Genomic DNA, 13,984 nt, shown 5'->3' on the forward strand with positions numbered 1-13,984 from the left:
AATTTTCTAGAAAGCGTGCAGAAACAGCCACCATCATGCAATAAGATATTGCAAAAGGAACAGAGGAGTTAATTGCAGCCACAGCTAACGAAGCCCTGGATGGGAGCACACGCTGCAGCAGCAGAAGCACTCTGTTACTGCTTTTATTCTGAATCTCACTTGGATGCTTCTCTCAGCACGCACTCTGATGCTTTAAGCTATGTGAGCTGACACTCATGCAAAGCTCTGTTAAGGTAAAATATGAACCCCTAAGAAAATGAGTGCTAATAGACCCTCGCTGCCTTTTCTCATCACAGCAAACAACCATTCAGAACAATGCTCCCAGCTGCACCTTTTCACTGCTTTGATTATCTGCTCGCTCACACAGTTGAAGGGCCCCTTTGGGTATGTTGTTTCAGCAGTGCACTTTTTGATGACAGAGATACTGAAATTGCTGCCCAACTGCTTGTGCAAAGTGGGATTGCGATGAGTGAGTTAGTGTGGATGGGAAAGCGTAACAGCAGGTGCACAAGGCTGAGGGTCTGCAATGGTTTGGCCTTGCCTGCAGCTCTTGGTGCCTTTGAGAAGCTGCAGGTCTAAAGAAATGTCTGTTCCTTATGATATATGTGGATTTGCCCACATCTAATTCAAGTTAATATCTGAATGCAGTCCCAAGTCCATTATGCTTGGCCCCTGGCTTTATGATTCACTTACAGCTTACCCCCAGAGTGCATCCTCACAATTGTGGTAATTGCATCAGTAATGGGTTGAAAGTATCATGCTGCTTATTATACCCATTACAGTGAAAGAGAACTGTTCAATACATTTTACTTTTCCTAGAATATTTATTTTTGACATTGACTCAACAAAAGAGCATAGAACAAACCAGAAATAGCAGCAGTTAATGCTTGAAGATTAGTACTGACTATTTATGATTTATACAAACAGTTGAAATGGAAGAACCGTGGAAGGCTCTTTGGAGTAAATCTCACTTTACAAATGCCTTCTTTATTCATAATCACAAGAGAAAGAAATACTTTCAAACAAATTCTATTTGTTTTTCATAAACAGAGAAAGGAAATACGTGTTCCACATGGTTTGTTTTGAACTTTGTAGTTAAAAAACCCTCAGAAATTCAGAACTGTTTACAGCAGACAGTTGGCTCTGGCACAACAAACAACATCTAAAGCAACAGATGATATTAAGTAAACTTTGATCACCAGCAATGCTGAGCCACAGCCTGAAGCAGTGATGGAGCACCTGGTGGGAAGGCAGGGCCAGCCCAGGGGAGCTCAGGTGTAACCAATGCATCTGAGTGATGGAAGGGCTGGAGCTCTCATTTAAGGGTTGGCAGTGAAGGCATAAGGTTTGTATCAGAGATCCTTATGGGTCTGTATTCTTCTGAAGCTAAGCATCTTTTTTTGCCCTTTATTTCTCTGGCTGTTGCATTTGAGCAAACCTTCACTTGCTGCTGCCTAGGGCTTTGCTGCTCTGCTGTCATTGCTGTGCTTTCCTTGGCCTTGTGTTGCAGAATGTGGAGGTGTGCTCTCTTCTGGTGCAAGCAAAGTCACATGATTGTGTAAGCAATGAGTAGATCCTCAGTGTTTTCAGAATGTTGTGAATGTTATAGGAATCTGCCTTAATCCTTCAAAGCCCTTGTCATAAGTCATCCTGATTTTATATATATATATATATATATATATATACTTGGACTTACATTCTGCCCCATTTACCAATACAGTGTTGTACAAACACCAAATCTATTGTTGTTTTAATTCCCAGAAAAGAAGTATTTTAAACCAGTAGGAAGAATTAAAAAGAATTGTTTTCCAAGAAGAATTAAAGTATCAAAACTATGTTATCGACTTTGGAGAAAACCCAATGCAACTTATTTTCATCCATCCTTTGAAGTCTGACTTGAGTTGTGACCCCATTCCCTTCCAGCCCAGCCAATAACCACAGTGACACGTGCAGCTGTGATGCTGAGTAGCTCTCTGGGTAATGAATTTACCCTGTGCAAAAAGGGCTTCACTTGTAACTCTAGCCTAGAGAATCTATCTTCCTTGCTCCATGCTTCTGGTCATTTAACGTCCTTTATAAAATTTAAACATTAGGGCTGTATTTTAATGCCTTAACTCTGACAGTCAAGATATTTGTACTAGTGGACCTTGGCTTACTGCAGAATTCTGTGCCTGGGCTTTGTTATTTATCCATTAGGGCAAATACTTTCGATTCTAAAATATTTAGACAGTTTTTGATGGAAAAAGTGCAAGCACTGTGCTAACACTACGTTGAAGAGACGAGGCTGGCTATAATTTGCAGAACATGCTGTGCAGAGTTGACTTAGTGAATTACTGGTGCCTGAGAATTCAGATTTGTCTGAATATGAGGGTTGTGGGTTTTTTGTTTTTTTCTTTTTTTAAACAAATCTTTGAGCAAACTGATTGTTGTGCACAGAGATGGAATCAATAAGTCCATACTAACGGCATCTTTAAATGAAAAGGATGTCATCTCTGCCATTTCTTGCCCTTCTCAAGGGTGGTCAGCAGACACCTTGTGAACCCCAAATCCACCTTTGTGGGGGAGAGCTGCACCTTTGGTGCCCAGTGCTGGAAGCAGTAGGAGAGGTGCTGGAGGGTTTTGCTCTCTCTCCTTTCTCTATGGCTGCTATGCACAATGAGGTGGCTTTTTATTCCCATATTTCTAGTCTTGTGAACCAGATCACAGACTGGTTTGACATGGAGTGGTGCTCCAGGAAAAGCAAACACAATTCTGAGTGATGTCTTCAGATTGCTTTATTCAACAGATCTTTATTCTTTGCTTAAATGTGCAGCACAGTATGAATTGTAGTCTCATCTAAAATTGTGTTTAAAATGAAAAATAAGACATAAGGTACAATAAGAGCTAAATACACAATAACCTGAGACAGGGAATCGTGACAAACCATGCTCTGTAGAATTAAGGTACATAACACCGACACCAGGTAGGGATTTTTACAAACAAGTACAGTTTTGCACAGCAAGATAAGGTCTGTTACGAGATATCCTACACTGATTTCAGTTCATCTTAATGTACCACATCTGCTATTGCAAAAGCCAGAGCCAACAAAACAGATTTTACTACCAACTGTGATTTGTGAGATGCAGATATGGGCTGAGAGCACCTGGCTTGAGCTTACTGCTGGGTGTTGGGATTTTCTTTGGTCACCACCAGAACCATGGCAGCAATGCCATTCATCTATGCCTGTTCTGCTATGTGCCGTGCCCAAAGGACCTTGGTGTGGGTTTTTTTAATAAATTCTTTTATTTTAAATGTATTCATGAAGTTAAGTGAATGGTGGAACAGTGGGAATGTTGGGGAGATGGGAGGGAATGGGTTTGTGGGAGGAGATGAGAACTTGATAAGGGGACTTCAGGTGTGATGAGAGTACAAGGGAAATGGTGAACATGAGGCTGGTTTGGCTGATGAGCAGAATGAGGTTGGAGCACAAGGAGAGATGGTTCTTGACTCTGTGAATGTGATACACTCCACAGGATTAGAAAGCTAGCATGCCTTCTGTGTATGTTGTAGGATGCTGAGAATAGAACACATTCACACAAACATTCTAGGCCAGTGTTTGGAGTCAGTGAGGCATGTATTTCCTGCAGACAGTGAGAGCTGTGTTCCAGAGCCAGCAGTGAAATCCCATCAGCTGGGAGCTGAGCCAGGCCATGAGGTGTGAATGCAGAAATGGAGGCAGGAGGGACTGGGGGGCTCTGGTCTATTCCAGGACTGATAATGAGAGCCCCAGAAATAATAACATAGCAATTGCACTGAAAGGAAGAAATGAGAGAGAGACTTAAATCAAATGAGAGCTTTTAGCTGCTCGAAAGCAATAGGCTTTGTTTTCCTGAGGGTTTCAGGCGACTGCCCTTACTAGAAGCAAGATACCAGAAGGCTGCCAAGCAGACTTTACCATGGCTTAGAGTTTCTTAGTGATGACAGCAATACAGCCTGTACATTGTAATACACACAACTCATGTCTGTCTTTGCTTGGTTACGAGATGCTACTTGAGGTCTTCTCGTGTGGTTTGTTCCTACAAGAAGCAGAGGAAAAGACTGAACTACTGTAGCTGAAGTCGTGCGCTTTATATGCCACCAACCTGCACATAAAAGTGACTGCAAAGAACGTGTTGCTTTCTTGATTTCAGTGCAGGAGCGTTCATCCACTGTTGTCAGGTTAAAGCTCTCTAAGTAAAACCAGACTGACCCAGGACGTACAGTAATCAGTGCGTAGAGCCACATCTGCCTGTTAGCAGGTACCTCACTTAGCCACACGGCTGTTTCTGAAGAGTCTGTGTAGATTTAATGCTTTGTGTTAAATGATTTGGCATCTTAGCTATTCATTACGTTCAGCTCCGTCTTCAGATCCTCAGCCTTTGAAATTCTCAAGGGATGAATCTCACTGGATAATAATTATCAAAAAGAGACATCCGATTTATCACCATACCAAATACAGTAATCAGTGCAATCCACTTCTTCAAAAACTTCTGAGGATATAGTACTGGTATCCCACAATAAGGAAAGTAATTGGCATCTTCAAATGAGTCACTTCTACCCATCAGCTGTGTAAATCACACTGTTGCTCACACAGTCGTTCATTCTCACTGAGCTGACTTTACAGGAGGAATAGTTCAGTGCTGGGGATGGTTTGCTCTCATCCTTTTAAGACTTTTACTGATTTTCTTTATAGAAAGCAGCACAAATGTCAGCCTGTTTCTTTATTAAAAGGTGGAGACATCAGAGCAAAGCTGTCACTATCAGTGTTTTGATTTGATTGTGGGTGAGTAGCTTTCCGGAGAAGTTTCTAAGGGAATCTTTTAGGAAACACTGACTTCACTGATAGAGGCACAGAGATAAAGCAACAGGTGCAGATGGAGGAGCGAGACAGAATATTATTCCATTCTCTGTAGGGTAACGTTCACTTTCAGGATTCTTTTTTCCTCATTTCACATTTTCTCATCTATTTTGCAAGCTGCTTTGGACTTTGCTTTGTTATGGCTATTTAAATAGCTTCAAATCATTTAGCTGAATCTTTTCATTTTGAAAAGCATAAATCAAGGCATTAAATAGGAGCTTTTTTCCTGCGCCCTTTCTTCAAGCAGTGCTTTTAAAATGAAGCTGCTATGTATCTACGTCCACGTACACATTCACACGCCTACCGTATGCTTCCTCTGCTCCCACACAAAGCCAGGAGCTCACAGCATGCACTGTCCCACGCTCACACCATAGCAGCAACATACTATTTCTTTGAAAGTCTTTCTCATCTCCAGGCTCCGGAAGGCATAAATGAGCGGATCGATTACCGAGTTACACATTATCAAAACCAGATAAGTATTGAAGTGTGAAGTGTAGCAGACACAGTATGAATTCATAGGGCAAGAAATGATGAGAATGAGGTGAAGGAAGAAAGGCGCCCAGCAAACAATGAAGACACCCAGCAGTATTGTGATGGTGACGGCGCCCTTCATGCAGGTCCTCTGGGAGGGCACCCCGTCCACAGGGAGGGCTGCGATCCGCTTCACGTGCAGGCGTGCAAACAGGAACATGTGAACGTAAAGGGAGGCCATGAGGAAGAGCATGGTAAAGAACATGGTGATGAGACAGACAATGACAGTTTTGCTTTCTGAGTAGGCGATGAATATGATGCCGCAGATGATGCAGGCGATCCAGATGAGCACAATTAGGGTTAAAGCTTTCTTCACAGTCATGATGCTGTGGTAACGGAGAGCATAGAAAATAGTGATGTACCTGTCAATGGCTATAACCAAGAGGTTGCAAATTGATGCTACCAAAGAAATGCATATCATTGAGTCGAAAACATTGTCCATGTGCTGAATGAAGTGGTCATCGATGATCAAATAGCCGCTGCTCAGGATTGCGATCATGACGGTCTCCAAGGCGTTTGACATGCTCACTAACATATCTGCCACAGCCAAGCTACAGAGGAAGAAGTACATGGGAGAATGTAGGTTTCCATTTTTCAGCACTGCGAGAATGACGAGGATGTTTTCCAGCAGGCTGATGATCCCTAGAGCCAAGAAGACCTCAGCTTTTATGAAGACCTGCTCGCAAAATCCATCACTGCTTCTGTTGTTGAGAATTGAGTCATTGGCATCTTCAGTGACGTTAAGCAGCACAGGCTGAAATGAAAAGGCAAAGTGTGTGCTGTTCATGGTCAGCCAGGTTTGCAGGTGATAACAGAGCTGACAGAGCAAAGGTTAAAAGAAGAAGAAAAGAAAAAGAGGGGGAAGAAGGGAAAAGAAAAAAGCAAAAGGAAAAATAATTCCTTCCAAACTGTTGCAATGCACACGGGGTGGAACCAAGCAGGAGTTCTTGTTAGTCACTTCTGCAAGTAGAAACTTGAAAAAAAGAATCTTCATTTAGAGTGAGTCTCGTGTCAGTCCCAGGCTGCTGCTCTGCCTTGGAAGGAAGTGAGCTTAAAATCGGGCATCAAGCTGCTTTTTCTGAAAAGAGAAGCCAGCAGCAGCACGATGCCAGCTCCGCGGCTGCAGCCGATAGCCCCTTCTGTGCTGCCGGCCGGTCTGCTGCAGCTCGAGACCTCGATGGCAAGAAAGGTAAAACAACGAAAAACCAATAAAAAAACTCGCAGGGTTTTATACACGTGTGAGAGGAAAAACCAACTCCTACTCGGTCCTCCGCGCGGAGCAGCGGCCACTGCCGAGCGGGCGGCTCGCTGAGTGACAGCGCGGCGCAGCCCGCATAGCGCCCCCTGCTGGCAGCCGCCGCCGCGGTGCGCGTTCTGTTCGTCCCGGGGGAGGCGGAGGTGCTCCTGATGGTTTGGATTTGTTTATTTTCGGTCCTGAATTTGCTCACAAAGGAAGTAAACTGCAGATTTTCTAGCTCTTGCTAGTTGATCCTGTGGGGCTTTTTTTTCTCCTCCCCCCGTCAGCTTGAGAAGCATGTTGTGCTGTATAGGCAGCAAAGGGTTATTCCAGGTGGGTCGGAGCCCCAGCTGCTTACTGAGCAAGTTATCTGGAAGTTATTTTGTAGCTGAATTCACTTCTCAAACAACCTCGGGCAGTCCTATCTTCAAGGACAGGGTTCTTCATTTTCAATTGCCTCTCTTTTTCTTCTATATTAACCTATTGTTCAGTTCATGAGAATGGAAATTTAATGTTGGTCTGGTTTCCCTGGAAGCATGCCCAATGACCTGAAGTATTCCTGCCTCCTGCCGTCATTGCACTTGAGCTTTGTTGTCATCCCCTGAATAACTGCAATGTCCTTTTTGTTAACTCAGAGTACATGGCTACGTGGGATGGCTCTGATATCAGGCCCTGTTAAACAAAGTAACTTCTAGTAACACTCATGGGCAGTTCAGCTGAGCACAGAGCTATGGGATGGATAGGTCTGGGCCAGCACAGTTCTGGGACTGCCTCCAGTGTTCCAGCTCTTTGCACCCTTGGGCTCCTGCTCCAGAAGAGCTCCCCAGGTAGGTACTTTTACAGGAGAAAGAAATTCTGTTTCCATGTGTCAAAGTCTCTCCCTAAATTCACCGAGGTATGTTTCGAAGAAGCTAATTTAAAACAAAATCTCTCCTGTAATCCCATGGTAGGGGAAAAATATTCCCTCTGTAGATTACAGCAGTTACAGATTTATGCCTACAGCAGCTGTTTTTGCTTTGTGTGGTAAACCTCAGTTGTTTCTGCTCAACTCTCTTGAACTGATGGATTAGGCTGGAGGCAGCAGTTTCGAGATACAGTGCTGCTGCTGCAAAGCAGGATGGGACACCAGTAAGGACAGAGCTTGAAATGAATTAGTGTCTTGTGTAGTGGCAGTTGGAGGCTGTATGTTCCTGGGCTGAGGGCAGGATGGGAGGCACAGATCCCATTTTTGGAGGAAAGCAGCCACCATTGGGGCAGAGTCCTCCTGGGCTTGGCTCTGGGTCACCTGCTGGTGTAGGGCTACTTATGCTTTAGGCACCCACAAGTAAATCAATTCCCAGACTTGTTTTGCGATTTGAACTCAAGTCATGTCTTCCCCATGTGGTTGCACACAGCAATGAATGCACTACTTGTGTTAGAAATTCAAAATTAAATGAAGTTGTTTAACTTCAGTTATAATGCAAAACCAGATTTAAGTCACGATTAATATAAAGCATGTATGAATCATCATATATGATGCATTGTTTTGAACATCATTGTTGGATCCATAAATAGCCATTAGCTGCAGAAATGACTCAAGGGCAGAAAAAAACAGCAGAGCTTGCAGCTGAATCTTTCCTGAAGGGGAACTTCGCAGACATTTTTGACAGGGACTTTTTTCTTCTAGAAAACCTACCACTTTGTTTTGTTTAATAATAAAGCAAGCACACAAAGAAACCAACAGAACAGAACTTTTGCTTAAAAGGAGTTCAGTTACATGCAGGAGGGAGAATACATAAATTGTAAAAGGAGGCAGACGAGGGAAGGAGGCTCAGCCAGATCCAGTCCTGGGAGTCCAAACACAGGGGCCGAGGTGTACTGGGAGTGTCCAGATTGACTGAACATGGTCTCTAAGGCATGCCTCTCTTCTTTGTTTCATAGTGCTTCAGCCTTGGCCAAACATTAATTTTCAGTTTTTGCTCTGTAAATATCAACTCTGGAATGCCCCATCACACTGTTTTAAAGGGCTGCTACAGATTTCCCCATCTTTCGGCTGAACCTGACAGTAAGAAGTCATTAAATACATTTCATCGTAATTTTGTGAATGCCATCTGTCAGCAGGAATCAAGCTGCCATTTGCACCGAGGTGCAATTTAAAGCAGAAATTGAATGTTATACATCAAAATGGATTAATGGCACTATTAGCTTTGCCATTAAACACTAAAAAGTGTCGGCTTGAGCATCATGGATCTGATTGCAGGCTCAAACCACCTCCAAGGTCTTTGCAAAGATTGGCTGAAGCTGTTTGCACAACACGGACTCCTTAGGCTTCTGTCTAAGTAAGTAGGAGGGAACTGTTCTGTCAGTTGTCCAACTCTTCTGCTCTTGAAGAGAAATGATTGCTGATCGTGTCCATTGCTGCGCCAAATGGACAGGCTGCTCTAATATCCACCATGATATTTTCTGGAGATGCTGCTACAGGAGAGTGTTTGCATCTTTTTGGAGTGGGCTCACTCAGTTTCTATTCAGCCTTGGCTGGAGGGAGGAGCAGGCTGCCAGCCTTTGTGCTAAGTGAGGAGAAGGGACGTCTGGTAGTGATTGCAGTGAAGTGGCATTCAGATGAGTAGTTTATAATTTCACTTAGCAGGTTTATTTAACCAGACTCAACTTTTGGACACTATAGGCAATTTTCCTTCTCATCCAGGTACAAAAGAAGACAAGGCAGACCTGATTGCAAAACACTTAACAGCACCTGCAAGTGCTTTGTCATGTTCAATGGACTTTAAGTGCTTCAGACTGATAATACTGAGCGTCGGTTTTGTCCCCTCGTGTACAGGTTGAAAGACAAGCAGACCTGATTGAGCCAGCTGCATTCAGCTTCATTGGTGCCAAGAATCCCCGGAGTATTTCCGTTGTCTCTCTGCAAAACATTGCAGCCTTTGTGTTCGTAAACCTCCTTGTCCTGCTGTGCTGGGGCTGAGCTGTATGTACGTTTGTCTGTCCAGCTAATGCAGCTGGCCGCTCTCCTTCTAGACCCTGCAGGTGACCGTAAGACTTTGGATACAGACAGGGTTCAATGAGGATTTTACTGAGATGTCAGGTGCTGTGGGCAGATGAAGCAGGAGAGCCTCCATTTGTTGCTGTGCTTGGAGTCCTGCGTTGACTCCATCCAGATTAAATGCACATGTAAGGACAGGAGAGGAAAAAAAAAAATAGATCAGAAAATCATATTTTTTTTTCTGCTACTACTACTCGTTGTGCCCCAGGAGTGCACTGCACTGGACCTGTTCTCAGCTGCTCCCAGGCCTGCTGAAGTACCAGCTGTGGGCTGCTTAAAATCGTGTCTACATGTGTGGCTGCCTATCTACAAGACTGCAAAAGAAACATCCTTGACAGACAAAAAAGAAAAAAACCAACCAACCAACCAGACAAAAAAACAGAAACAAAAGAGGAAAAAGAAAATGTGGGGTAAACAGTCACAATAAAAAATGGTGTATGTGGCTTTTCAATAAATTCTCATTTCAGAGTATGGGACTTTCCTGAAATCAGTGGGAAACTACCGTAGGTAATTTCCTCATTCTGGATCTGGATGAGAGCTCCCAGCCTGTGTCTCTCGCCAAGAACATATCCCTTAATTTGGACTACCGATTAAACCTAACTTTTCCTTGTTAATTTGGTGCAGTCTTTCCTATTCTGTTCTTCTGGTGTTCAGCAGGTGTGACCTCAATACCATCCTATGGCTGTAAATAGAAACTCATCTTCAATGTTTTTATCTGCATTGCTCTTTGTAAATAATTTCTAGAACAGAGTGGCACAACCTTTCCTTAGTACTTATGATTTAGCTGTAACTAGGACTAGTAAAAGCTTATGTGCCCATTTATTAAACCAATACCACAGATACAGTCATGCTGGTGCCCTTTGCCCTTCAAAAACAAGATGAGATTTAAATGAGAGGGTTAGAGCTTTTCCCTTCTCTGGGTTCTGAGAGCTGCAGTGTGAGCTGTATATCACTATGTGTGAACAGGATCCACGCGTGCAGAATATACCTGCATGCATAGAGAGGTGTAGGCTTTAATGAATGCTTGGTTTTTGCAGCCTCCCTGTCTAAAGCCTGCAGCAGGACTGTGTGCACAGCTCGTGGTCAGCTGCATGTGCAGCTTCAGCCCTTGTCCCTCCTGTGCTGCAGCCGTTCCCACCAGCTGCTGGCCATTCTGCACACAGCCAGTACTGTCATGCCTTACATCCCGGGTCAGTTAAATCCATCTTTAGGGCTTTTTGTTTTAAACTTCGTTGCTGGTCTGCTTTTCTTACCAGCCTGAGATTAGGGAAGTGTCTGGTGCCATCTTGTGTCGCAGAGGAGTAACATAGAGCCGTCTACTAAAAGTTTCTTGATTTGGAATCCAAAGTGCTTTAGGGTTTGTCACTGGCAGCTGCCCCAGCAACAACAAGGCAAAAATGACCCTGGGGATGTAATGCAAAGTACACTGCAGGCAGTTGAGAAATGCATTAGTGGGGATGTGTGTAGTGTCACCAAGGTCAGACAAACAAGGAGGTGTGGGCAGCCTTTGTTACTGTGAGCCCGGGTGAAGATCTGTTGTTTGCAGAAATATATGGATTCTTTTTTTCCCTTTTCCTCCTTCCTCTTTCTTTTCTTGATGGTGACAGTGGACTGCTATCAAAGGCAAAACTGTGACGAATGTAAAGAGAATATTTGCTTTTACAAAATAAGACAGAAAATCCCCTAGAAAGCCAAGAAGGCTCCAATCAGGCACCAGGTGTCACCATTTCAGTTTAATGGGTAGACACAACAACTGTCTCCCAGTTCCTGGGCTTCTGTCACCACTGATGTAAAGAGCAAGAAGAAGAGTACAGAAAAGTTGTGGAGCTTGTTGTGCTCATAATCCAACGAACTTCTCCAAAAGCACCTGTTTCTTGGGCTTGGTTTCCAAGTCACAGCTATGAAGTGAACAGGACAAGGCTGTTCTTTTTTTTTTTCTGTACAGAAATTCGTTGTTTCAACTTCCAGCTTAAGGAACGAACGCAGAGCCAGGAGAAATGAAGCAGCCCAGCACTGTGGGCTTGGCTGCGGGTTTGATGGGGGATAATATACTGCAGCAGCACTTGTGCGAGGGCTGCGCGCTGAGCATCACTAGATGTCACTCTCATGTTGAATTTAGCTTTGTGGTCTCGTACGTTCGTCAGTTTTCATTTAAAATTATGCATCTTCCATTCATCTCCCCACCTCCCTTATTTTCCCGCATGTAACGCGCAGGGGATCTCTTGGTTCACGGGAGCATCATTTGCTGTGCATAAATATTTTTCTTGCCTTAAAGCAGGATCAGAATTGGGTCAAATAGAAATATCTAAAACTTGTCACGCCACCCATTTCTGTGCTGGGTACTCACTGGGGAAAGAGGAAAGAACAAAAAAAGCTTAAAAAATAGTTTCCTTCTGAAATGGTGGGTTGGTTTTCCAGTTTGATTCAGTGCTTTCTGGCACAGTCACTCCATCCATCACATCAAATGAACAGGAGTAACACTATTCCACAGGAAAAAAAAAAAAGAACCCCTTAAAAAAGATAGTTTTGGGCTGCCTTGCTCATCCCTGTTGGTTCAAAGCCCTTTTCTGGACTGTATTCCTGCTCACTGGAGAGTGGTTTGTTTAAGTAAAGGCTGTTCCCATGTGTTTGCTGCAAAACACCATCCTGCCATGTTTGAATCAATTAACTTAGAAGAAAGAAAGAAAGTTACTCCAGATCCTTTATTAAAGAAAGGTGTAATTAATGACTTCAGATTAATTAAAAATGTTTGCTCTGAAAGTAGCACTGGGCTCTGATCTGGTACTTTGTAACCTCACAGAAAGTGCTGTTCAGCAGAGAGCAGAGGGAGCAAGACTGAACCTTCCTGAAAGAAACCTGACATTTTCCCATTCTAAAGTGTTCTGCACTGCCATAATCCCATTACATAAAACAAGTTCCTCGATTCTTTCATTTCAAACATTTTTCCTCAAGGACTGAATTCTCTAAGGGGGAATGGGCTGATATTACAAATTTCATTTTGGATGAATTAGTTGCTATTTTATTTTAACCAAATGGCCTCAGATAGCTGTCAGAGAAACGTGCTTCCCATCATTTCACTTTCCAGTTTAGTGGAAAATTTCCAATCTGTCATGCATGGCACGGAACAGTCAGAACTGAAAGCATCAAAGGACAGACAGTGCTTTATGGAATATTTCTTTGGAAGGTCTGGATGTAGTTGAGCTGTACTACTTTTTTTGCTAACATTTGCTAACATTAAGCTAACATTCTTTCAGAGAGTAGGACATTTTTTTTAATTAGTTCAAATGTTAAAAAATTGTTTTTATTACCACATATTGACCTTTCTTTTAATTAATTCCTTAATTAATTCATGCAGTGATGCAGTGCTGGGATTCACAAGCAATCTCTTGGCAGCCCCTTCTGAACAGAACATCTCAACTTCCTCTCCTCCTGCTTGTAAGATTATTTCTAGCTCAGTGCAGAAAACTGAAATGAGACCATTATCAAAACAAAACTTCTTTTTTCAGTTCCTGGCACAATTTTCAAAATATAATTTGTGATATGTATATATCATTATATGTTATATATTATATATTATACATATACTTGATTTTCCTTTTTGCCCGCCATTAGAGTACAAGCAATTCCAAACTGTGCTGAATCTCTCTCTCTGCTGTATCTACTCAGACTTTTTAGCCTCTGAATTAATTTTCATATCTCTTGTGTCTGGATAGAAGTCACCACATACAGCTGGGGAAACCAGTGTGCATTTAGTCTGTACCTGCTAACCAGTGTCTGTTGGATGTGTGGTAAGATGCCAGGAATGCCTTCCTGATAATTCACTCCTCCAATTGCTGGATTTGCCTGTGATACAGATCACAAAGGCACAGGTTAAAGTGCTGCTGATTTTTACAGCAATCTTGTAAGAGAACCTGCAGGTGTGTTTGTGCTTGGATGCAACACGCGTGTATTTGTGCTGGAGTTTGAAGATGTAAGCTGATGGTGACAGCTGTGCATAGAGATATGGCTGTGAAGATCAAGCTTTGTGTTTGCAGTTCCTTGGACAAACTTTTTTACACTGAGTGTGGAATTTGCTTTGGTAAGGAATGTGTTGGTTGTTCAGATAGATGCAACGTGCAGCAATAGTTCAGAACGTTGGTGTTCATGGCTCAGCAACTTCAGGGAGCCTCTGGAACGTAAATATCAGTTCAAGAAAAGCAAACAACTTCTACTTTATTGTCCTTTCACAGAGCTGCCGTAAGGAAGTAATGTTTCTTTCAGTTCTCAGCACAAAAGGAAGTAAGGCTTAATAAAAACTGTGGGC

The 13,984-nt window shown here is 43.0% G+C and overlaps 1 protein-coding gene across 1 annotated transcript; it reads right to left on the reverse strand.

Annotated features, from left to right (window-relative positions):
* Window positions 1-5,216: 5,216 nt before the first annotated feature.
* Window positions 5,217-6,495, reverse strand: MC3R (melanocortin 3 receptor). Its single transcript, XM_085241403.1, has one exon. The coding sequence runs from the start codon at window positions 6,192-6,194 to the stop codon at window positions 5,217-5,219; it is 978 nt and encodes a 325-aa protein (XP_085097529.1). The 5' UTR covers window positions 6,195-6,495.
* Between the last annotated feature and the right edge of the window lie 7,489 nt (window positions 6,496-13,984).

Source organism: Meleagris gallopavo, chromosome 22 (genome assembly GCF_905368555.1).
Source record: "Meleagris gallopavo chromosome 22, MGAL_WU_HG_1.1, whole genome shotgun sequence".
NCBI classification, from domain to species: domain Eukaryota; kingdom Metazoa; phylum Chordata; class Aves; order Galliformes; family Phasianidae; genus Meleagris; species Meleagris gallopavo.